Raw genomic sequence first — 21,906 nt, 5'->3', positions numbered from 1 at the left:
AGATGTGACTCTGCAGGAATGTATTTTATCTTGAAATAAAACACAGAATTACGCCAAGATTAACAAAGCTATTTTTATAGCTGAGAGCTCAGGTTAAACACTAGCTTGTTTTTTAAGAATCTGAAGGGTGCAATTGTTACAACATAGGAACTATTTTTCTTTTTTTTTATGGTGGCTCAGAAATATTTATAGAGTATGACACAGCCAAGCATTCTCTCTTTTTTTTTTTTTTTTTTTTTTTTTTTTTTTTTTTTTTAGCATATTGTTTTTGTTCTGGATTTCTTGCCTTGTAGAGAGAGATGAATAATGTTTATAGGAAGTTCCCAATTAGGGCTGCAAGCAGGAGCTGCCTCCAGTGTTGCTGAAATGGGAGAACTGTCACCCACAAGATGGGCACAACAACTTTCCACACTCAGGAGCTGGTTCTCCCAACAAAAGTTTATGGGATCAGGTGTGTATGGCCTCTGCTTGCACTGTAGAGGTAGCCAAGTATGATGTGACCTTTTTTTAGCATTTAAACTGGATTTATCTTTGCTGATTGGGCAAGATGTGCTGTTATCACAATTTGAACTTATTTTTTAACGAAGAGATCAAATAAGCTAACAGAGGTGATACTTTGCTGTGTCTCCCTTGCCCATTTAACACATTTAGCACTTGATTGCTGACATTTCTCAGCTCAGACACGAGTGGGCTGCCCAGTGCTGTGCAGGTTGGGAGCACTTTGGGACACCAGTGTCCCTCTCACAGCCCTCTGCCAGCGTTTTTCCTGCTCAGGGGCAGCCAAGGGTGGGAGTTTCTTCTCCATCCACTGCCACCAGTTATTGCACAGAAACACAACACTCCGTGGATTCCCCTCGTTAACTCTTTCATTTCATTTTCTGCTTTCTCTCTAATTACTCCTGACAGCCTTTCCTGCAGATATTAATGGCCCCAGAATTAGGTGGCCAGTTCTGATGGGAGCTGCTGTTCTCCAGACTCTGTCCCTGCCTGCTCGCCAGCGTTACCCACAGAGGGAAGCTCAGCTGCTCCAGCTCTTTCCAAGTTTCCTCAAGCCTTTACAGAGCATTTATTCCTCTACCTGCACAGAACCTTCTCAGGCTCCATCCTCACAATCTTCTGCTCTGGGTATGACAAGAATTCCCCCTAAAAAGCCAATGGTGACAATGCCATGATGCTCACCCTGAAGCTGTCCAGCAGCTACACAGAGAAATTGGTGCAACTTCCAAGCAGCAGCTGCGTTTAAATGTTTGAGGTTACTGGATGAACTCGCTGAGTTTAAACCCCTTGAGAGTTCAAAGTGATGACTTAAAATCAATAGAGAAAACTGAGCTCAAGCGATGCAAGGATCTGCAGCGTCTTAGGATTTTGTGTCAGGGCTGCCCTGGATTTTTGGGGTGGGAATTACAGGAATAACTGGGTTAATTTATTCAGCACTAAGTGACTTAAAACCCAGCTGCATTATTGACCACACTCTGATGCTCAAATGGAAACGCTTCAAACTCGGTTCCTTATTTCTGGAAGCAGTTCAAATACTCCAGGGAGCCCTTTGCTATTGTATCCTTGGGCTGAATTATTATTTAAAAACAACAAAGCTTCTGTTCAGCCGCGGCCTTTCCGCAGGGTGGATGCGAGCTCCGGTCATTGACTTCGGTAACGGGAATTGGTGTTGGAGCTCCGGCGCTCAGAGCGGGCTGTGCAGGTGCAGGGGGAGAGGGGTGAGGACGGGCGCTGAGAAGGGACGGCCGTGCTGGCGGTGCCCGCCGTTCCTGCTGTTTCCTGAGCTGGGGAATCACCTCGGTGCCTGGAGCACCGCGGGGGCCGCTAAGGGACGTGTCCCCGCTCCGTGTCCCCTCTCCGTGTCCCCTCTCCGTTCCATGTCCCGTTCCGTGTCCCCTCTCCGTGTCCCCTCTCCGTGTCCATGTCCTCTCTCCGTGTCCCCTCTCCGTTCCATGTCCCGTTCCGTGTCCCCTCTCCGCGTCCCCTCTCGGTGTCCCCTCTCGGTGTCCCCCCGGGGCTGCGCGCTCCCACCTGCCCGCGGGGGGAGCGGCGCTGCAGTTCCGGGCGCGGCCGCCGGGGGCGCGGCGGAGGCGCGGCGCAGTGCAGGGGCGGGGGGCGGGCGGCGCCGGTCGCTCCTGCCCGGAGCGCGGAGCCCCGAGCGCGGATACCGGACCGGGGAGCGCGGGTACCGCACCGGGGCCCACCATGAACAGCATCAAGAGCGTGCCGGCGCGGGTGCTGAGCCGCCGCGGCGGGCACAGCCTGGAGGCGGAGCGGGAGCAGTTCGACAAGAGCCAGGCAAGGACGGCGGGAGGGGGCGGCGGGGCGGCGAGACCGGCCGCGGTTACGGTCCCGGTTTTAGTCCTGGTCCCGCTCCCGGCTCGGGGACGGGGAGGGCCGGCCATTTCCGCGGGGCATCGCCTCGGGGCGCGCTGGGCGCGGGGGTTTCTCGGGCGACGAGATGAGATGGGATGGGGGGCGCGGGTCCCCGCCGGGCTCCGGGGAAGCCCCGGTGGGGCAGCGCGGCCGCCGTCCCTGTGCCCGTCCCCGTGTCCGCCCGTCCGTCCCCGGTGCCGGCGCCGCGCGCTCCCCCGCCCCCACCTGCGCCGCCGCTTCCTCCCGGCGCGGCCGCGGGACGGTCCCGCGTGGGCTCCCGCCCGTCCCGCCGCCCCCGCGCCCGTCCCCGGGGCCGCGGCCCCGCCGTGCGCCGCCGCCCCCGCGGGCAGCCGGGCCCCGCGCCGGCGGCGCGCCCCCCCGCACCTCCCGGGCCTCATCGCAGGTAAACACGGCCGGCAGCACGCAGGGAAAGTTTTACGGTGTCGGCGGGAGCGCGGCCGAGCTCGGGGGCTCCGCGGCAACCCCGCGCCCCCCGGCCCGGGAATGGGCATCCCCGCATCCCTGCCGAGCCCCGGCCCCAGTGACACCGGGGAAGGTTTCGCACCGGGGCTGGATTCAGCCCTGCCCCGCGGCTCCGGGTCACCCGCGGGGTCACCCTGCGGGGATCGGGGTGTTTGGACCCACGGAGGGTGGCAGAGTGGAAACAAAGCCCAAAGGCGTTTGTGCCCCATCGGGTCCGGCTTGGCCTGTGGCCCCCGCGGGGTGGGCAGTGGTCGGGCACTGATGGGGCTGGCATATGGCTGGTGAGAAATGAAGTACTGAGACAGCGTGGGCAGGGATGGACAGAGGGATGGACAGAGTGACGGGCTCCTGGTGCCCCAGCAAAAATACCAGTGCCCTCCCGCATGCCTCCTCTGACCCCTCTGCTTTTCCAGAACATCGCAGATGTTCTCCCCTTTGCCCCTTTGCTTTGCGGTTCCTTCCTCAGCCCCTGGGCTGGGTTGGCCGCGGAGAGCGCCAGCAGAGGCAGGTGGGAATTTCAGGCCTCGCAGGGTCACGGTGCTGGGTAGGAAACGGAGCTTGCTGGGTTTGGGGAGCAACACGAGCAAACCGGCAATTCCGGTTCCCTCTGGACGCGTCTCCTTCACTCGTCCCACCGGGCACCGCTGACCGCGGCGGCAGCGCTGCCCCGTGCACCGGGGGCTGCCCGGGCAGGAGCGGGGCCCTCCTCCCGCGCCCTTCCGGGGCACTTTGGGCTTTTCACTGGGACTTGTGTTCTGGAAATCTGTGCAGTCACAGGGATGCAGAGACGTGCAGGGCAAGGAGGTGCTTGGGCTTTTAGCTCTCCGACCCCCGGCTCGCTGGCTGATGGTCACATTCACTGCCCAGAACTGGCCTTCTTTCCAGCAACTGCTAAAAACTGTCCTAAAGCAGCTTTATCCTGGTGTGGTTTCCTGTAGTGGTGCTTCAGGGAGAGCAGAACTGTTCAGTGTCAGAACATGAGTATTGATCTGCCTTTTACCTCTAATTATAGCAGCTGCCCAGCCGGCTGCCGGCCGCCTCTGTGCCAGGGGAGTGCTGCTGGCCTGTCCCCTCCTCATCTCTGTGTCACTGGGGTGCTGCTGGCCTGTTCCCTCCTCTTCTCTGTGTCACAGGGGTGCTGCTGGCCTGTCCCCTCCTCTTCTCTGTGTCACAAGAGTGCTGCTGGCACATCCCCTCTGCTGCCTGAGGATTCTGTACCAGAATCCAGAGCCATGTCACCTTTTCCCCGGTGAGGGCCTGGGTGATGTCTGTGGTTACAGACAGGAGTTGCTGACCCTGCTGTGATCCCAGGTCCTTGTGGGTGACATGGAGGTCACCTGCTTTCCCTGAAAATGCTTTTCCATGTCTTGTGTTAGGGTGATGTAGATGTCCCCTTCAGAGAAGCCACGTGTGGGAAGTAGGAAATCACCATCCCACAGCAGGCACTTGCTCGGCAGTCTGGCAGGAGGAAAAACTTGTCTTTTTCTGCTGCCAGTTTTTGCTTTTCTTAAAACAAAAGGATAAAAATCTGAGCTCTGGAACCTGAAGGATTGCATTGTGTGTGGCTGCCAAGTGGTGTTTTCCTGGTGTAATTTGGGAAGCAGCAGCGTTAGGAAGGGAGCTCTGGAGTTCGTAGCTCAGCTGTTCTGACAGCTCTTGTGCTGCCTGGCCAGGGAGGTTTCCAGCTGCCAAAAAAAAAATCTCTCCTGCCGTGGCATCATGCTGGGACCTGGCATCCACCTGCCAGGTGGGGATTGGTACCCTGTGGCTCTGGGGAGCCACAGGCAGCAGGACCAGCCCTAATTAAAAGCAGTCTGGAACGAAAGGGTGGATGTTAAACTGTGCTCCTTCATTTGGCTGCTTTGATCCTGGCTTTAGTCACCGGCTTGGTACGTGCGGGCTGTGAGCAAAGCACCGGGGCTGCAGCCCTGTGGGCTCCCCCAGGCCAGGCCAGGCAGGTTTGGGGTTGGCTCCTCACCCCAGTGCCTGCCAGTGGTGGGGAGCAGTCCACAGGTTGCATCAAGGTTTTGGCCAGGCTGATTGTGCACCTGCAGTGACAACCAGGACCTGCCCATCTCAGGATGTGCCAGTGGTGTCCCAAGAGATTGGGTCAAGGGTGAATCTCCCCATTTTGGAGCCATCCTCCCCAGCCTGGCTTTCCCAGCAGGAACATCCTGTCAGCATGTGTGTCCCAGCTGCAGCATTGCCCCATGCCCGTCCCTGGTGCCACCATCCCATTTTCCTAGATCTCCTGGCCAGCCTGATGGCTGGAGGCAGTGAAAGCACACCTGGGCTGGCAGCCCTGAGGACTGGCATTGGTTTGGTGCCACTGTGGTTTGTTTGGGACCCTGCTGGACACAGCATCTCATGGTGGTGCTGTGGGTGGCTGGGGCTGACCCTGCATGGGTCCAGTTCTTGTGCTGGGCTTGAAATGGCTCAATGAAACCTCTGCACTGAATCACCAAGGATGAAACCAACCTGGGCTGAATTTTGGCTGGTCAGGCTATCAGTGAGACTAAGGGCAATAAATGCAATAAAACCACCACTGCCAGGGGGAATTACAGCTCAGTTTTGGGACAGACCAGCAGGGTCCCACTGAGCAGCAGGGTCCTGTCCCTGGGGATAGGGGACCACGTTTCCTTTCCTGGGGGTCTGCCTGTTTCACACTTTAACCCTTCTGGCTGTGCCTCCTCTGACCCCTATGGGGCTTGGGTTCTGTAGATGGGTTGGGATGAGTGATGAGCTGGGCCAGGCCTGTCTCACACAGGTTTGGGAGATGTGTCTGCCCTGCTGCCTCTGTGCAAAACACCTCAGTAAAGATGCAGTAACTCCTTCAGCAGCTTTTCACTGCAAGGAGCATTTCCAAATCCTTCCTTGCCTTGTCTTGGTTGCTCTGTGGTCCATGATAAACCATCCTTTCTGTCAGCATCCCGTGGGAGCTGCTGGCATCCCTGAGGACCTGTGTGTGGCACATCCCTCCGGCCAAGCTGCCCTCCAGGGCCCAGCCTCTGCCAGCTCCAGGCTTTTGGGTGGCTGTGAAGGCACTTTGGGAGAGGCAGCTGTGCTGCAAGTGCCTGTTCCTGGGCACTCCAGGCTCGTTAACCTTTGGGGATAAGAGGATTACAGCAAGTCACCGGCTTAACTCGGCTGCTGCTTTACGGCCCCACATGGCGGGGTAACACCGGGACTCTCCCGATGCAGGAAGGGCAAAGCCAGCCCCTCTCCCCAGCAGCTGGGCTCAGCCTTTTGGGACAGGTTCACTCTTTGGGATGAGTCACAGTTCTGTTGCTGTCATGGTCAGTTCGTGGGTAGCTGTTCTAGGCTCTTTTGGGGTGGGTTGGGTGCCTGGACACCTTTGACATTGCCCCTTCGGTGTCGGGTTCCTCCTGCATGAGTCAGGAGTACTCAATAACTCGGAGTCAGGTTCCTCCTCCTTCAGGAAAGCACCTCATTTCAGGGTGTCCCTGGACAAGCAGGCATGTGGAAGCAGGTGCTTTCCTGGGCAGGTAGATAGGATTTTTATAAGGTTTTAGGGCTGTGCAGCTGCAGGGAGGGACTGAGTTCCTCTTCCGGCACAAGTGCTGGCACCAGCGCTGCTTCCTGCCTTCCCAGCTGGGACCTTTCTCCTCTGCTGGTGACAGAGGGCTCATGGACACAGGCACAGCCCCAGCACTCCTGCAAGGGTGAAGCAGCTTGGTGGTGTCTGAGGAGGAGGAGGAAGATCCTCATCAAACACAGCAACTTGGATTTGCAGGCCACCAACACATGGGAGATGCAGCCCGCCCCAGTCTGGGGTCATCTTTTGGAGTAAATTCCTGATTGAAAGTGTGCTGTGATCAAACATATCAAGATATAGATAATCCTCCTCTGGTAATCACATTGCTCTGGATTTTTGCTCCATCAAGATGGGCATGGAGGCCGCCGCTCCCTCCTTGCTCGGGGGCTGCTTTTCCCCACGTGCTGTTTGCGGCAGCAACATCCTCAGAAGAACCCAAACCACTCCCCCGTGGTTCAAAGGCTCCTTTTGATTACACAAACAACCCTGGAATTTGGCATCTCACTGTTGTGCTTTAATGTTCCCCGGGCACGGAGCTGAGTTCAGGCTGCAAAAATGCAAAAATTGGTTTCCTGTGACAGGGACAGTTGGGAGCACCAGCAGCAGTGGTCACATCCTGACAGATCCTGCTGGGCATGGGGTGGGGGTTTAATGGATACTTTGTTTGTGGATGAAAAGGCTTTTTCTGATGTGTTACAAATGACTTGGAGGTGACAAATGTCTTCTAAAATTCAGGGTATTTCCCCAAAAGCACCAGCACTGCACTTTGGGGTTTCGGGGTAGCCATGGGGGTCACACCATGTCTGACAGCCCCTCTCCCCTTCTCCTGCAGGCCATCAGCATCAGCAAAGCCATAAACACACAGGAGGCACCAGTGAAGGAGAAGCATGCCCGCCGTATCCTTTCCCTTGGCTCCCAGGACAGCACGGAGGAGTTTTGGCTGTGGGGTGTCACCCCTGCTCCCGGAGCCACAGGAGATTTGGGGGACAGAGATCCACGCAGAGCTTGCTTGGGGCTGGTTCATCCATCGGTGAAAAGGCAAATGAGCAGGGCAACAAAATTGCATTTCTTTGGCAGTGAAATGCAGAGGGCCCCCTTGTGCCCTCAGCAGGGGGAGATGCACCCAAAAATGACCAATGAGGGTCTCATGTGGGGGTTGTATTTGGGAGTGCAGCATTGTGCTGGCGATCCCTGTGCTCACAGAGCACCCAGTGTCCCCTTTTCCATGAAAGTTGAACAAGAACAGTGCCCAGCCCGGCCTGTCCCCTGCTCTGTGTGTGTCCAGTTGGCCTTGACTGCACTGGAAGGGATCATCCTGGGGACACACCACGAGAAGGGAGCGTTCACCTTCTGGTCCTACGCCATCGGGCTGCCCCTGCCCAGCAGTGCCATCCTCAGCTGGAAGTTCTGCCACGTCCTGCACAAGGTCCTGCGTGATGGCCACCCCAACGTGAGTGTCCCCTCTGCCATGTCCCTGCTGGCAGGGGGAGATTTCTGGTTCTTTCCAACATCCCCCTGCACAGGGAGTGGGATCCCTTCCCTACCCCTGCCACCTTTCCCAGGCTGTGGGCACTCTGTTGTCTCCCATCTTTGAGACTTCCCCATGCAAATCCCCCACCTTTGGGTGCCATGGGAAGGCTGGAACTTCTCCCAGAGCTGCAGTGGTGTAAGGAACTGGATCCCTCCTCTTCCTCAGGATCAGGGCAGCCAGCCAGCCCCACTGTGCCACATCCTTCCCTTATTTTGTCCCCAGGTTCTCCAGGACTGCCAGAGGTACCGCAGCAACATCCGAGAGACGGGGGACCTGTGGGTGAGTGGGCAGAACGGAGGGTTGTTCCTCCCAGGGGGTTTGGAGGTGGTTGCTGAGGAACACGGTGGGCACAGAGGGGGTGAAGCTCTACCTGAAATAACCTGCTGTCTCTTTGGGTGGTGGCTGTGTGCATGGTGGAGCCACAGGGCTGGCACAGGTCACTGGTTCATGTGGGAGCTGCTGGATCTGGTTACATCACTCTGGATTCCCCCCGTCTTCCCTGGTGTCTCTGCAGGGCCATTTGCATGACAGGTATGGGCAGCTGGTGAGCATCTACACACGGCTCCTGCTCACCAAGATCTCCTTCCACGTCAAGGTGAGACCCTCTGGCACCCCTGCACCACCAGAACCAGGGGATGTGCCACCCAGCAAGAACATCAGCAGCGGCTAATGGCTTTTTCCTTCCTTTTCCAAAGCATCCCGAGTTCCCCCCGGGCCTCGAAGTGTCGGATGAGGTGCTGGAAAAGACTGCAGGGACAGATGTGAACAACATGTGAGTGTCCTGGTGGGGCCCAGTGCCCAGGGGAGGTCACCAGCTCCATGACCTGCAGTGTCCTGTTGATGAAACCACTCCAGGATGGGGCAGGCACCAGGATTTTGTGAATTGTTTGGATGGTGCCCGATTCCTCCTGCACCCACAGAGCACTGTGGGGTGTAAATGCAGGGAGAAAAGGCCCCAGATTCTTGTCAGGCAGAGCCCTTGCCATCATGAGGGCTCTCAGTGAACACGAACAGCTGGAGCAAAGATGTCCCTGCTGTGCAGTGATGGAGTTTTGGTTTGTTTTGGCAGCTTCCAGCTGACGGTGGAGATGTTTGACTACCTGGACTGTGAGCTGAAGCTGTCAGAGTCAGGTGAGGAGGCGGCAGGGGCAGGTCCCTCCCGCTCGCCCCGGGGCTCTTGGGCAATAGTTTCGCTCTTTGGTAGGGAATGGAGTTCCGGGAGGCCTCAGGTCCCTCCTCCCATGAGATTTCTGAGGTGGTTTCTCAGCTGGATTCCCCCGTTGAAGCTCTGTAGAGGCAGTTGTAGGAAAATATTTAGAGCATGTGGCTGCTTTGAACCCACCTGAGCAAGGCAGAGTGTTGTTTTCAGAGCAAAGCTGCTCTGAAATGTGTTTTCATTTCTTTTTTGTACAACCACATTAATCATATGCATTACACAGATCCCTTCTGTCCCTCTGAAGCAGAGGATGGGGCTGTACTTCTTTTTAAAGACTCATTTCCCCTCATTGAAATGCCTCTAGGGAGGGCTGGAGGCCCTGCTCATGTCTCTCACCTCCTCAGGAATTTTTAGATGGCTCAGAGAGGTGGCAGATCCTTCCTCTGTCGAGTGTCAGGAACACAGAGCTGTCCTGGAAAACAGGGCACAGCAGGAGAGACTGTGCTCCCGGCTCCGACAGCCTCCTGCTTCTCCTCCTGACCCAGTTATCCAGAGAATTTATATTCATAAATACTTTAAAGCTGAGCAGGGAAGAAGCCAGGGTGGATATGCTGCCTGGATCCCTGCCAAGGGAAGGGATCTGTTTCTGAGCAGGGGCAGGCGAGGCTGCGGTGCCGCCGGGCTCGTCCCCTGCCCTGGGATCCTCTCCCAGATCCTTGCATGATTAAATAGAACGGAGCAAAACCTCTCACTTTCCCCAGCTGTGTCATGAGGCAGCAGCTTGAGGGCTTCAACCCCTCCTTTTTGGGGTTGGGGTGTCCGTGGCAGAGCTGGGCACCCCCTCTCTCTGCCAGGGTGGTCCCTTTGGGGGTTTTTGCTGCTCAGAGCAGGGTTGTCCTCAGCTCGGGGAGCAGCCCTGGCATTTCCCCGTGCCCCACATCCGCCGTGGTTAATGATCAAGCAGCTCTGCAAACACGGCTGCCCTCAGTTTTCAGGCAGCTCAACACGTCGATGGCCGTGTCGCAGATGTCGGCGGTGCAGTGCCGCCTGGCCCCCCTCATCCAGGTCATCCAGGACTGCAGCCACCTCTACCACTACTCGGTCAAGCTGATGTTCAAGCTGCACTCCTGTGAGTCCCGGGGATGTGCTCCGTGTTTTCCCGGGGTGGGCGTCTGGATCTGGTGGATTGAGGCATCCGTCGCCCTGTCCCAGCTGGGCTCCAGGGGCCTGCTCCATCCCACGCAGACATTCCAGATAAGGGAATCAGAAGGACTTGTTCTTGATTAATTCAAACCCACGTGCCCTGGCCTGCTGGGCAGCAGTGTGCCAGCAGCCTCCTGTGGGCATTTTGGAGTTCCCACACCCACATCTCCCTGTGCCACATCCCTGATCCCTGTGCTGGGGGTGGGAACACCCCACTCCCATCCTGACCCCTCACATCCCACTCCCTCCTGGCTTTAACCCTGCTGGCTTTTGCAGTGGAGGGGTCTGGGTGCACGTGAACACATGTGAACACACGTGAACACACGTGCAGCCCTGGCTCAGCCACAGCTGTCCCTCCTCGCCCAGGTCTGCCGGCAGACACCCTGCAGGGCCACCGGGACCGCTTCCACGAGCAGTTCCGCAGGTACCTGGGGCCCAGCTGGGGCGGTGGGGTCCCCTCTCTCCTTCCAAGCCCCCTCTCATCTCCCCTGTGTCTTTCCCTCCTCTCCAGCCTTAAAAACTTCTTTAAGAAGGCATCGGACATGCTGTATTTCAAGCGGCTCATCCAGATCCCTCGGCTGCCCGAGGTATGGCAGGATTTGGTGTGGTGCTCTGGAGAGCTTGTGGGTGCCCCCCTGGGTGGGTTTGGGGTCTGGGGACACTGCAGAGGGACCCCCTGGCTGCCTCCCTTTCCTTGGCACTCAGCCTGCTGCAGTTCCTGAACCCCCTGCAAGGCTGCAACAACTTCTTGTCCCCGCAGAGCCCCCCAAACTTCCTGCGGGCGTCGGCGCTGGCCGAGCACGTGAAGCCGGTGGTTGTGATCCCCGAGGAAGCCCCCGAGGATGAGGAGCCAGAGAACCTCATCGAGATCAGCACAACTTCCACCACAGAGCCGCAGGTGGGGGCCTGGGGCCGGGCTGGGGGCCAGGCTGCCGTGTCCTGGCTCAGCCCAGCACCCTCTGTCCTCCCCAGATCTCCTCGGATCTGTTTGAGCAAACCTTCGGGCCGCCCAACGGCGTCTGGGACGACAGGTACGGGGGGGCCAGCAGGGGTGAGGGGCTGCTGCCACGGGGCACCAACCTGCCTTTGTCCACAGGGATGCACAGATCGAGAGCCTGAAGAAGGAGGTGGAAACGCTCCGTGCAGAGATGGAGAAGATTAAACTGGAGGTAAAGCCTGGCTGGGCTGGGAGAACGCGGTGGGGTTTCGTGCCGTGCTGCGGAAACCCCGAAGGGATGCAGCAGGAGTGGGGTCCTGGCATCCAGTGTTGTGTTTTGGGGCCTCTCCCAGTGCCAGGATGTGACTCCTGCTGGGGTGGAGGCATGTGAGACCTGTCCCTTGCTGTCCTGATGTTATCAACAGGGACAGAGTGACTGCAGGGGTAGGGGGGGAGCTTTCCTGTGCATCCCTCGGCTGCTTTGCCCAGGTTGCAGTGGTCCACCTGGGCAGGGCTGCCGGGGAGGGCAGGGCCGTGCCCCAGTGCCCGGTGCCCCCGCAGGCGCAGCGCTACATCACCCAGCTGAAGGCACAGGTGAACAGCCTGGAGGGAGAGGTGGAGGAGCAGAGGAAGCAGAAGCAGAAGGCGCTGGTGGACAACGAGCAGCTGCGGGATGAGCTGGAGAGGCTGCAGAGGGTGAAGCAGGACAGTGACAGGTCACAGCGGCTCTGCGCCGAGGCCGAGAGTAGGTGCCTGGGGTGTCTGGGGTGTCCTGGGTGCCCGGGGCCCGTGGGTGCCCTCGCTGTGGTCACTGTGGGTCTCTCACCCCTGCAGAGAAGGCCAACGCCACCGAGATCCGCTACACGAAGCTGAAGGAGAAACACAGCGAGCTCATCAACACCCACGCCGAGCTCCTGAGGAAGGTAAGGCTGCTGCCTCTGCAGGCAGGGACTGGCACTGAGGGCAGTGTCCCGGAATTAAATCTGTCCCTTTTGGGGTTGGGGTATCCAGGGCAGAGCTGAGCACCCTTTCCCTCTTCCATCATGGTCCCTTTGGGTGTTTTTGTTGTTTTTTGGGGTGTTTTGCTGTTGTTTGGTCTGTTTCTGCTGGTTTCTGTGGCCAGTGTAGTAGGTGGGACATCCCTTGTACCAGCAGTCATGGGATGCTTGGCTCCAGTCCTGGAAAGGGGCTCTTGAGGGATATGCTGGTGATGGGGATCCTGTGTCTCAGTTGTGCCACTCACCTGTTTCATTCTTTGCTTTGGATGTTTTGGTCTTGCTTTTGTCCCTTTGTCCCTCTGCCACCACTGGTGTGGCTCGTGCCTGCCCAGTCCCCCTGTATTGGTCCCATCACCCTTGAGCACCAGGCAGGGGCACCCCTTGAATCCATGCCCACTGGCAGCCAGCAGTTTGGATGCTGTGAGGAAGGCATCTTGGAATTATCCCGAGCCAGAATTTGTTTGGAATGAGCGTGGGGATGGTGAGGGTCCCCCGGGAGCGCCGTGTGAGCCCCTTGTGCCCCCACAGAACGCTGACACGGCCAAGCAGCTGACGGTCACGCAGCAGAGCCAGGAGGAGGTGGCACGTGTCAAGGAGCAGCTGGCATTTCAGGTGGAGCAGGTCAGGCGAGAGGCCGAGATGAAGGTGAGCTCTGGATCCTTCCCTGCTTCCCTGCCAACACTGAGCCCTCCCCAGCCTGGGAAACGCAGTTAGGGAGCAAGGGAGGGGGTGGTTGTTGTTATTGGGCACTGATTCCATGGCAGAGTTGCCCTGGCTCCTCTTAGGTGAAGGTGTTAATATATGATTCATTTTCTCGTGCCCAAATCTGCCTTTTCTTCCTCACAATGCAAATTGATGGGTTTGAGTGCTTTCATTCTCTGGGGCTCAAGATAAGGGCTGCTCCCAAAATTCCTGGTGTGGGAAAAGGAGCCCTGCCAGGAAATGCCCCCTACCCAAACCTCAAAACCTGGCTGGGTTCATTCCCTCCATCCCGGCTGCGTGTGGGGCCGGGGCGTGGCAGGGGCTGAGCCCTGGGCACGGTGTGTGGGCACAGCTGGAGGACCAGAGCCTGCAGATGGAGCAGCTGAGGCAGGAGCTGGACACCCGTCGGGAGGAGCTGGAGCAGGCGCAGCGCTCGCTCAGCCACGCCAAGCAGGTACGGGGTCCCCAGCAAACCCTGCCACGGCGGGGTGGAGCTGCCACCACTGCTGAGCCCGAGGAGCTGCCACGGGGCTGAGCGTGGCCCTGGCAGTGGCAGGGGATGGCAGCGTGTCCTGGTCCCCCACGGCAGGCAGGTGTGGAGCTCAGTGCCCAGGTGGACGCCCTGCACGCCGAGAAGGAGGCGCTGAGGCGCTCGGTGAGCGAGAGGGAGTGTGAGCTGCTGTCCACACGGGGCCTCGTCGAGGAGAAGGAGCTGCAGCTGAGCCAGGAGGCAGACAAGGCCACCAGGGAGATCCGAGAGCTCCAGGGCAGGCTCCTGGAGAAGGTACAGTGCTGTGTGAGGAGCCCACTGCCCTCTGCTCACCGGGGGAGGTGTCTGGGGGGTGCCAGCTGATGGAACCAATGGGATATCACTTGCACCAGCAGTCAAGGGATGGGTGGGTTTAATCCTGGAAAGGGATGTGCTGCTGATGGGGATGCTGTGCCACTCACCTGTTCCTCCTGCCTCACAGAGCAACCAGGAGCAGAGCCTGCAGCAGAAGCTGCTGGAGGACCAGTTTGGAGTGCTGCAGGAGACAGTGAGAGAAGCCCAGGAGATGCTCCATGATGCCATGGCCAAACTGGATGACCCCCTGCACCTCCGCTGCACCAGCTCCCCAGGTATGCCCTACTCATCCAGGGGGCTGAAACACGCTGTGCCTTCTGCCCCTGGATAGATAATGTTCCATCTCAGCTCTCCCATGGCATTTTTTCCATTGTGCCTGAGGCGGTTGGGGTTGGACTTCCCAGGATGAATTTTTAGCTCTCATTTTCAGCACTATTTTGCTCAGATTTTAGTGCTGTTCCCCAGCCAGGGATACACTGAGTTCCACTCAGTGGTGCCTCGTGGAGTCAGCACTGGTGCAGACTCCCAGCAGCCTGGCCGTGCTAAGGAAATGCAATTCCTTGCAGATTACCTGCTGAGCCGGGCGCAGGCGGCGCTGGAGTCCACGGATGCCCTGGAGAAGGGGCACGCGCAGTACGTGGCCTCCATGGCAGGTACCTGGGGCTGGGGACTGGCATTGCTCCCAGCTTGCTCGTGTTTCCATGCATCCAGCAGCCCCCAGCAGCTCCAGCAAGCAGCAATGCCCTGGGGACAGGGGGACACGGGCAGGGCTGGGGGGATCCTGTGTGCTGGTTCAAGCTGGAGGGGTCAATCCCAACATCTCTGAGTCTTGTACTGATCCTTGAGCGCCTTCAAGGACAAGCTGCAGCCCCCAGGACGTGGCAGGGGGTGCCCTGGGCTGGCAGTGCTGACCCTGTGCTGTCTCTGGCAGATGCTGCGGGGCTGGTGGGGGCTCTGGCCCTCTTTGCACACCTGACAGCCGACACCATCGTCCACGGCAGCGCCACCTCCCACCTGGCCCCCACAGACCACGCTGACCGTGAGTGCAGGGGGTGCTGGGGGGATTTTTCTCATGGGCCTTTTCTTTAGGGAGGCCATGCGAAAGCCTCCTCTGCCAGGGGCAGATTTTACCAAGGACAGCACATTCCTCATGCTCCCCTTCCTGAAATTCCCTGCCCTCTCGTGCCCCTCCCTGGGGCGCTGCTCCTGGAAATTCATTTGTAATCTCCTAGAGAACATTTGCCAGATGCTGCTGGTGCTCAGCTGTGGATGAGGGGAGGAGGAAGGTGAGGGTGGGCAGGGCTGGGATGAAGGGTCCCCGTGCCCAGGCACCAAGCTGTGCTCCCTGCAGGGCTGACGGAGACGTGCCGGGAGTGTGGCCAGCGGAGCCTGCAGTACCTGGACGAGCTGAAGGACAGGCAGAGGCTGGGCAGTGCCGAGCTGGGGGACGTGCGGGGGGCACTGCGAGGGGTCCTGCAGCTGGCCCAGGTAGGAGATGGAGCCCAGCACAGCCACCTTCCCACTCCCTTCCCAGGGAACACTTTGGGGTGGTTTGTCCCCCATACCCACAAGTTCTGGTGCTTTCTTTGAGCCATCTCAGCTTCTGAGCACTGAGACCCTTCCTGGTGGTGCACAGAGCTGGTCACCCTCAGATCAGCTGAAGTCTTTCAGCCCAGTAACCCCTGTGGACGGAAATTTCCCATCTTTCAGATATTTCTCCCGTGAAGCCCCTATTCATCTTTTCCTTTACACCACTGCTCAGCTCTCCAGACCCCTCTGGAGCAGAAACTGCTCCTCTGATGGAGTTTTGTCACCTTGATTTGGGGCATTTCTTCCCTCTGAGATCCCCGTGCCATGTTTGCTGCAAGCTGGTGGCACATGTACCTTCACCTTTGCAGGCTGCTCCTGCAGCTTTAATTATTTGGCGAGGGCAGGAAGGAATTGGATATCTTGGTTTGCAGTTATTCCTTATAAATATTCCCCTCTGCCTAAAACCTCCTCATGCCTGCTGCCTCCTCTGGCAGGAGCTGAGGCCCAAGAGCCTGGACATCAAGCAGGAGGAGCTGGGGGACATGGTTGAGAAGGAGATGGCCTCCACCTCAGAGGCAATCGAGGATGCTGTCAGGAGGATAGAGGTGAGGCAGAGCTGCAGGATGGGCCATTCTGGGGCCCTGGGGTGGCAGAGTGTCCATCCCTCCTCCACCTTTCTCACCCCAACGAGGCATCCAACCCTTCCTCTTGTGTTTCCCAACAGGAGATGATGAGCCAGGCCAGGAACGAGAGCTCTGGGGTTAAGCTGGAAGTGAATGAGCGGTGAGTTTTGGGGAGGAATATGTGACGGCTCTGTGCCCTGCTGGGCTGTGCTCTGCTCCAAAATAGGCTGGCTGGCCTCAAAAAAAAGCACCATTTTCTGAGGCCAAAGCTTCCCTGGATGCTGAACACTTTTCTCTTGCTTCCTTCCAGGATTCTGAACTCCTGCACGGATCTAATGAAGGTCAGTGCTGCAGAAACCCATCTGGGGTGCACAGAACTGTAACCTCCCCCCAGCAGCATCAATCCTCCTCTGTAAGACCCCATCAAACCCCCAAACCTGTTTTCCTTCATTCCAGGCTATCAGACTTCTTGTGACAACGTCTACAAACCTGCAGAAGGAGATAGTGGAGAGTGGCCGGGTAAGTCCTCCCTTACACTTATCTCTTTGTGCTGCCATGAAATACAGGAGAATTTCCCCCAGATTGCTGGAACACTCTGGATTTTGTGGTTTCCCATGTTAGCAGAGCTCTGGCAGTCCCAGTTGCTGGAGAGGGGCTGCTCAGCCCTGTGCTCTCTTGCACAAATCGCTGTCACCTTTGCAAAGCCTTGTCCATCTAAAGATGATGGCCCAAACTTGTGTGTTTTAAACCAAACCAGCTCAAATTTGTAGGCTTGGGACTGTGATGTTGTTTTTCTTAATAATTAAGCGAGTCAGCAAGAGCAGCATGAAGAGCACAGCAGTGCTGTCACTCCCTTGATTTATGGCTTTATATATTAATTTTTATGTTGTTACACTTTATGTGGACATTTAATACGGATTTATATGTTCTTGTATATTAGACACAAGTTAATCCAGGCCATAATATTCTCATAACAACAGGGGGCAGCAACAACTCAGGAGTTCTACGCCAAGAACTCGCGCTGGACCGAAGGGCTGATCTCTGCCTCCAAGGCCGTGGGCTGGGGAGCCACACAGCTCGTGTAGGTACCCCCAGGGCAGGAGCTTCCCTGGGCACAGCTCCACGGGCTGCCCCAGGGCTCCCCTGTCACCCCAGCATCCAAAATTCCCATGTTCCTTGTGGAGCAGCACTTCTGGCTCCTTATGGAGAGCTCTGCTGGCTTTTTGTGGGCTCTCAGAGTGGTTCACTGCTAATTCCTCATAGAATTAGGTTGTGACCTAATTGTCTGGGTTGGACCACAGGGTCACCCAGCTGGGGATGGCAGTTCCTCCCTGTCTGCAAAATGTCAGATCAAACCCCCAGTTTGCCCAGTCCTGGCCAATTGTCCTGGTTCCTGCCCCGATGGTTGTGGATGGGGTGGTTGGGATTGGGGCAGGCTGTTCCCTGTGCCACTGCAGGAAATGTGGGGGGAATCTTTTGGGCAAAGCTTTAAAAATCTCATCCATTAAGAAAACAAAATCCTGCCTCTGCCCAAATCGCCTGGCTCGTGGCTCTGAATAATTGCTTTGTGTAGGAGCTTTAATGACAGCAGGACTCGAAGGTCTTGGAGATCTTCTCCAACTGTAACAATTCCATGATTCTGTAATTACAAAGCTGCTGGATCCAGATGCTGCTTTCCTTGGTTATTAGCAGGAGATAAATAATCTGCCCTGGCTGTGCTGTGCCCCTGACACCTCCCCCTTTGCCCCCACTGCAGGGAGGCTGCGGACAGGGTTGTCCTGCACACAGGGAAGTACGAGGAACTCATCGTCTGCTCCCACGAGATCGCTGCCAGCACAGCCCAGCTGGTGGCTGCCTCCAAGGTGGGCGTCCCTGCAGCATCCTCTGGGTGTCCCCTCGCTCTGTCCCAGTGTTCCCATCCTCTCTGCCAATCCTGAATCCTCCCAGAGCAGGGAGAAGGGAAGCTCCTGCTGTTTTCCAGTCTGTGATTTTAATCTGTGTGTTAATATTCCCACACCTGAGGCTTGCCTTGGAAATGAAGATGTGGAAAACCTCCCGTCTTCCTCCTGTCAAGCTGGTTATGTAAAGGAAATGTTAATAACTACCAAGAAATCCAGAAAAGCAGCTGCAGGAGCTGGGATTGAGGATGGAGGACTTTGGTCCTTGCCCCTTTTCCTGCTGGAGTGGGTGGAAGTGAGGGGTTGGAGGTTTCAGTGAGCACACAGAGATGCAGGTGTGGGGGGAGGGAGATCCATAGGGATTTTTGCACCAGATGGTTTTAAAATTAGCAGCACAGTTAAAAAGTCAGAGCTGTGTCTGCACTGAGTGCTTGGCTCAGGTGGGAGCAGAGCTGGTTTGGTGCCCTGGGGCTGAAGGGCTTTGCAGGGATCACCTTGTCTGGCCATGATGGGATCACTGAGGATAAACCTTCCCATCTGTCCATCCGTCCATTCTTTCCACTCCCACGTTTTCATGTCCAGAAGCTCTTTGCCTCCTCCTGGGGCTCCCTGGAGCTCCTTGGGGGGATCGTGGGGGGCACCCAGGGCCATTCCTGTGCTCCTTGCAGGTGAAGGCTGAGAAGAGCAGCAGGAACCTGGCCAGGCTCCAGGAGTGCTCACGCAACGTCAACGAGATGGCAGCAAACGTGGTGGCTTCCACCAAGTCGGGGCAAGAGCAGATAGAGGAGAAAGGTGAGGGGGTTTTGCAAGGAAAAGGTAAAAAATCCCACCCCAAACCCCTTTCTGGCCTGGGCACCACCCCGAGGTGTCCGTCCAGCTCTGCTTTGGCATGTGAGGGTCCCCTGTGAGGGGTGCACTCAGTGGGGGCCCTGCTTTCCTCCCAGACACCATGGACTTCTCGGGCATGTCCCTCATCAAGCTGAAGAAGGAAGAGATGGAAACACAGGTACGGCCCCGAGGCGGATTCCACGCGGCTGCGGACGGGCCCTGACCCGCCGTGGGGGTCCCCTGCCCCCAGCACAGCTCCCAGGGTGGTTTTTGGGTTGCAGGTGAAGGTGCTGGAGCTGGAGAAGCGGCTGGAGGGCGAGCGGGTGCGTCTGGGCGAGCTGAGGAAGCAGCACTACGTCCTGGCCGGGGGCTGCGAGGACGCGCCCGAGGACGGCGAGGCCCGGCCGGCGCCGGCGCCGCGCCGAGGGATCCTCAAGAAACCTCCCATCGCCCAGAAACCCGGCCTGGGGCAGGTGGGGCCCGCTGGGGCTGGGGGCCGGGCCTGGGGGGTGTTCCTGGCACGGGCTGTGACCTTTGGCTCTGTCCCCTTCTCGTTGCAGCCCTAGCGAGCCCCGGAGGGCCGCGGTGCCTCACACATCACGTTGCCTTCGCGCTGCTGTGCCTTCCCGCGCGGCGTCTCCTCAGCGCCCGGCCCGCAAACAATCCCAAACTGGATGTTTTCTAGGGAATTTGGGTTATTTTTGGTTTTCCTTTTTTTCTGAACTGTAGAGCGGCAGGGCTCCTGTGCTCCCCGAGCACCGCTGAGCGCTCTCCTCCTCCTTTTCCTCCTTCTCCTTTTCCTCCTTCTCCTTTTCCTCCTTCTTTTCCTCCTCCTCCTTCTCCTTTTCCTCCTCCTTTTCCTCCTCCTTTTCCTCCTCCTTTTCCTCCTCCTCCTCCTCCTTTTCCTCCTCCTTCCCCTTTTCCTCTTCCTCCTCCTCCTTTTCCTCCTCCTCCTTTTCCTCCTCCTCCTTTTCCTCCTCCTCCTTTTCCTCCTCCTTTTCCTCCTCCTTCCCCTTTTCCTCTTCCTCCTCCTCCTTTTCCTCCTCCTCCTTTTCCTCCTCCTCCTTTTCCTCCTCCTCCTTTTCCTCCTCCTCCTTTTCCTCCTCCTCCTTTTCCTCCTCCTCCTTTTCCTCCTCCTCCTTCTCCCTTTCCTCCTCCTCCTCCTCCTTCTCTTCCTCCTTCTTCTTCTCTTCCTCCTCCTCTTTTTCCCCCTGTTCCCAGTTTAATTTAATTTGGGGTTCGTTTGGGTTAATTTTTTTTTTAAGGACTTTAACAGCACTAGAAGTTTTCAGTAAATGTAGCTCTACTGTACTGCTCAGACCCTTTCCAAGAACTGTGAACTGGTTTTACAGTAGGAAACTGGTGGGCTTTTCTTGCAAGCATTTTTTTAAATTCCCCTTTTTCCAGCCTGAGGAATATTTGACTTCATTTTGGCGTGGGATCAGCCCTCAGCAGGAAGGGAAACGTTTGCCTTCCCCAGGACGTGGGGCAGGCTTTTGTTAGGGAAAAGCAGTTACTGACACTGGCAATAAGGATACAAACATTTTTATTTTTTTTTTTCCTTTTCTATTTTTTATTACTACAGCAATGTCAAGGGATCGGTTGCGTTATGTTTTATATTTAAGATAATTAGCAGAATTAAATCTAACCGTGGCCTACGGGAGCCAGGGGCTAGAGAAGTCTGCAGCAATAAGGAATTACTGATGTGGAGAGATGCGGGGGCAGAATCACAATCCTGTCAGCTGTGTCTTCCCTTGGAGCAACTGCCAGGATGTAGATTATTAAAGGAGCAATATTTAAAATACTTTTGTGTGGCTTTTGTTGTTGGGGAGGGTGTTGCTGACAGGGCCAGGGCCATGACAGGGTTGGTTACAGGAAACTGGGCCTGAGCTGTGGGGCAGAGAGAGGCAGAAAATTGGCTAAATGTGCATAAATATATCTATATATACACATAAATATATATGGGGATAGTCCTCTCTGTGTATGTGCAGCCATATGTATCTATGGTTCTGCATGTGCCTATATATATATTTTTATATATATTTTTATATATATGCATTTTTGCATATTTTGTGTACCTATACTTTATGCACTATATATAAAATGTAATATATGAGATAATTATATTTTATATATAATTATATCATTATAGATATAGGTAATACAGGTGATTTATAATATATATTAGTGCATACTAGATACATGTTATGTATATATTATTATATATCTATTAGATATAATATAGATATATATAATAGGCAGCTTTATATGATATATAATATCATAGGGGTGATAAGACTGAAGCATTTAGAGTTCAGCATGACAAGTTATTTATAATATATATTAGTGCATACTATATACATGTTACGTATATATTATTATATATCTATTAGATATAATATATATATAATAGGCAGCTGTATATGATATATAATATCATAGGGGTGATAAGACTGAAGCATTTAGAGCAGCATGACAGGTGATTTATAAAATATATATTAGTGCATACTATATATATTATATATAGCTATATATATAGTTTTATATATGTCATATATATATAGCATATATAGCTATATATGCTATATTATAGTATATATATTAGATATAATATAGATATATATAATAGGCAGCTGTATATGATATATAATATCACATGGGTGATAAGACAAGCATTTAGAGCAGCATGACAGGTGATTTATAATATATATTAGTGCATACTATATATGTTACACATATATTATAATATATATATTAGATATAATATAGATATGTATAATAGGCAGCTGTATATGATATATAATATCAGATGGGTGATAAGACTGAAGCATTTAGAGCAGCGTGACAGGGTGATCACGGCTGCCTTGAGTTTAGGTGGTGCTTGTGAGGTCCTTGTCATGTTCAGTCACGATTTCCATCCCGTCCCTGCTTACCCTCAGCCCCAATTACAATCAAACGTGATAACAGCCACAATAAACCCAGGGCTTTCCACCTCTGTGACTGCCAGGAGGCCGTAAAGCAGTGAATGACAAGTGGCTGTGTCTCAGGTAAACACATTTATCAGCTGTTCCATTATTTATTTAGGTCCGTAGCAGGCCCGTGGTGGCCGGAGCTCTCTGAGGTCACAGATCACAGGAGGGACTGCACAGGTCCATGGGCAGGGACAAGGGCCAGTGCTCCTTCCCCAGCCCAGAACATTCCCCAGAGGGGCTCTGGTGTCATCCTGGTGCTGCTCAGATCCCTC

General features: G+C 55.7%; 1 protein-coding gene across 1 annotated transcript; it reads left to right on the top strand.

Moving 5' to 3' along the window:
• Nucleotides 1-2,083: 2,083 nt before the first annotated feature.
• On the top strand, nt 2,084-20,466 carry HIP1R (huntingtin interacting protein 1 related). Its single transcript, XM_063415716.1, has 32 exons — nt 2,084-2,295; nt 7,245-7,308; nt 7,720-7,862; nt 8,166-8,222; nt 8,458-8,538; nt 8,639-8,715; nt 9,013-9,074; nt 10,088-10,228; nt 10,669-10,726; nt 10,814-10,889; nt 11,063-11,200; nt 11,275-11,333; nt 11,399-11,471; nt 11,801-11,984; nt 12,074-12,162; nt 12,766-12,882; nt 13,292-13,393; nt 13,529-13,723; nt 13,911-14,058; nt 14,350-14,436; nt 14,715-14,822; nt 15,135-15,271; nt 15,808-15,918; nt 16,038-16,096; nt 16,247-16,277; nt 16,393-16,455; nt 16,917-17,017; nt 17,693-17,798; nt 18,503-18,626; nt 18,779-18,840; nt 18,944-19,135; nt 19,223-20,466. The coding sequence occupies exons 1-32, from the start codon at nt 2,203-2,205 to the stop codon at nt 19,226-19,228; spliced, it is 3,144 nt and encodes a 1,047-aa protein (XP_063271786.1). The 5' UTR covers nt 2,084-2,202; the 3' UTR covers nt 19,229-20,466.
• Nucleotides 20,467-21,906: the final 1,440 nt, after the last annotated feature.

This window comes from Prinia subflava, chromosome 19 (genome assembly GCF_021018805.1).
Source record: "Prinia subflava isolate CZ2003 ecotype Zambia chromosome 19, Cam_Psub_1.2, whole genome shotgun sequence".
Lineage (NCBI taxonomy): Eukaryota > Metazoa > Chordata > Aves > Passeriformes > Cisticolidae > Prinia > Prinia subflava.
The sequence above is the reverse complement of the archived record's forward strand: the minus strand, read 5'-3'. Positions and strand labels throughout refer to the sequence as shown.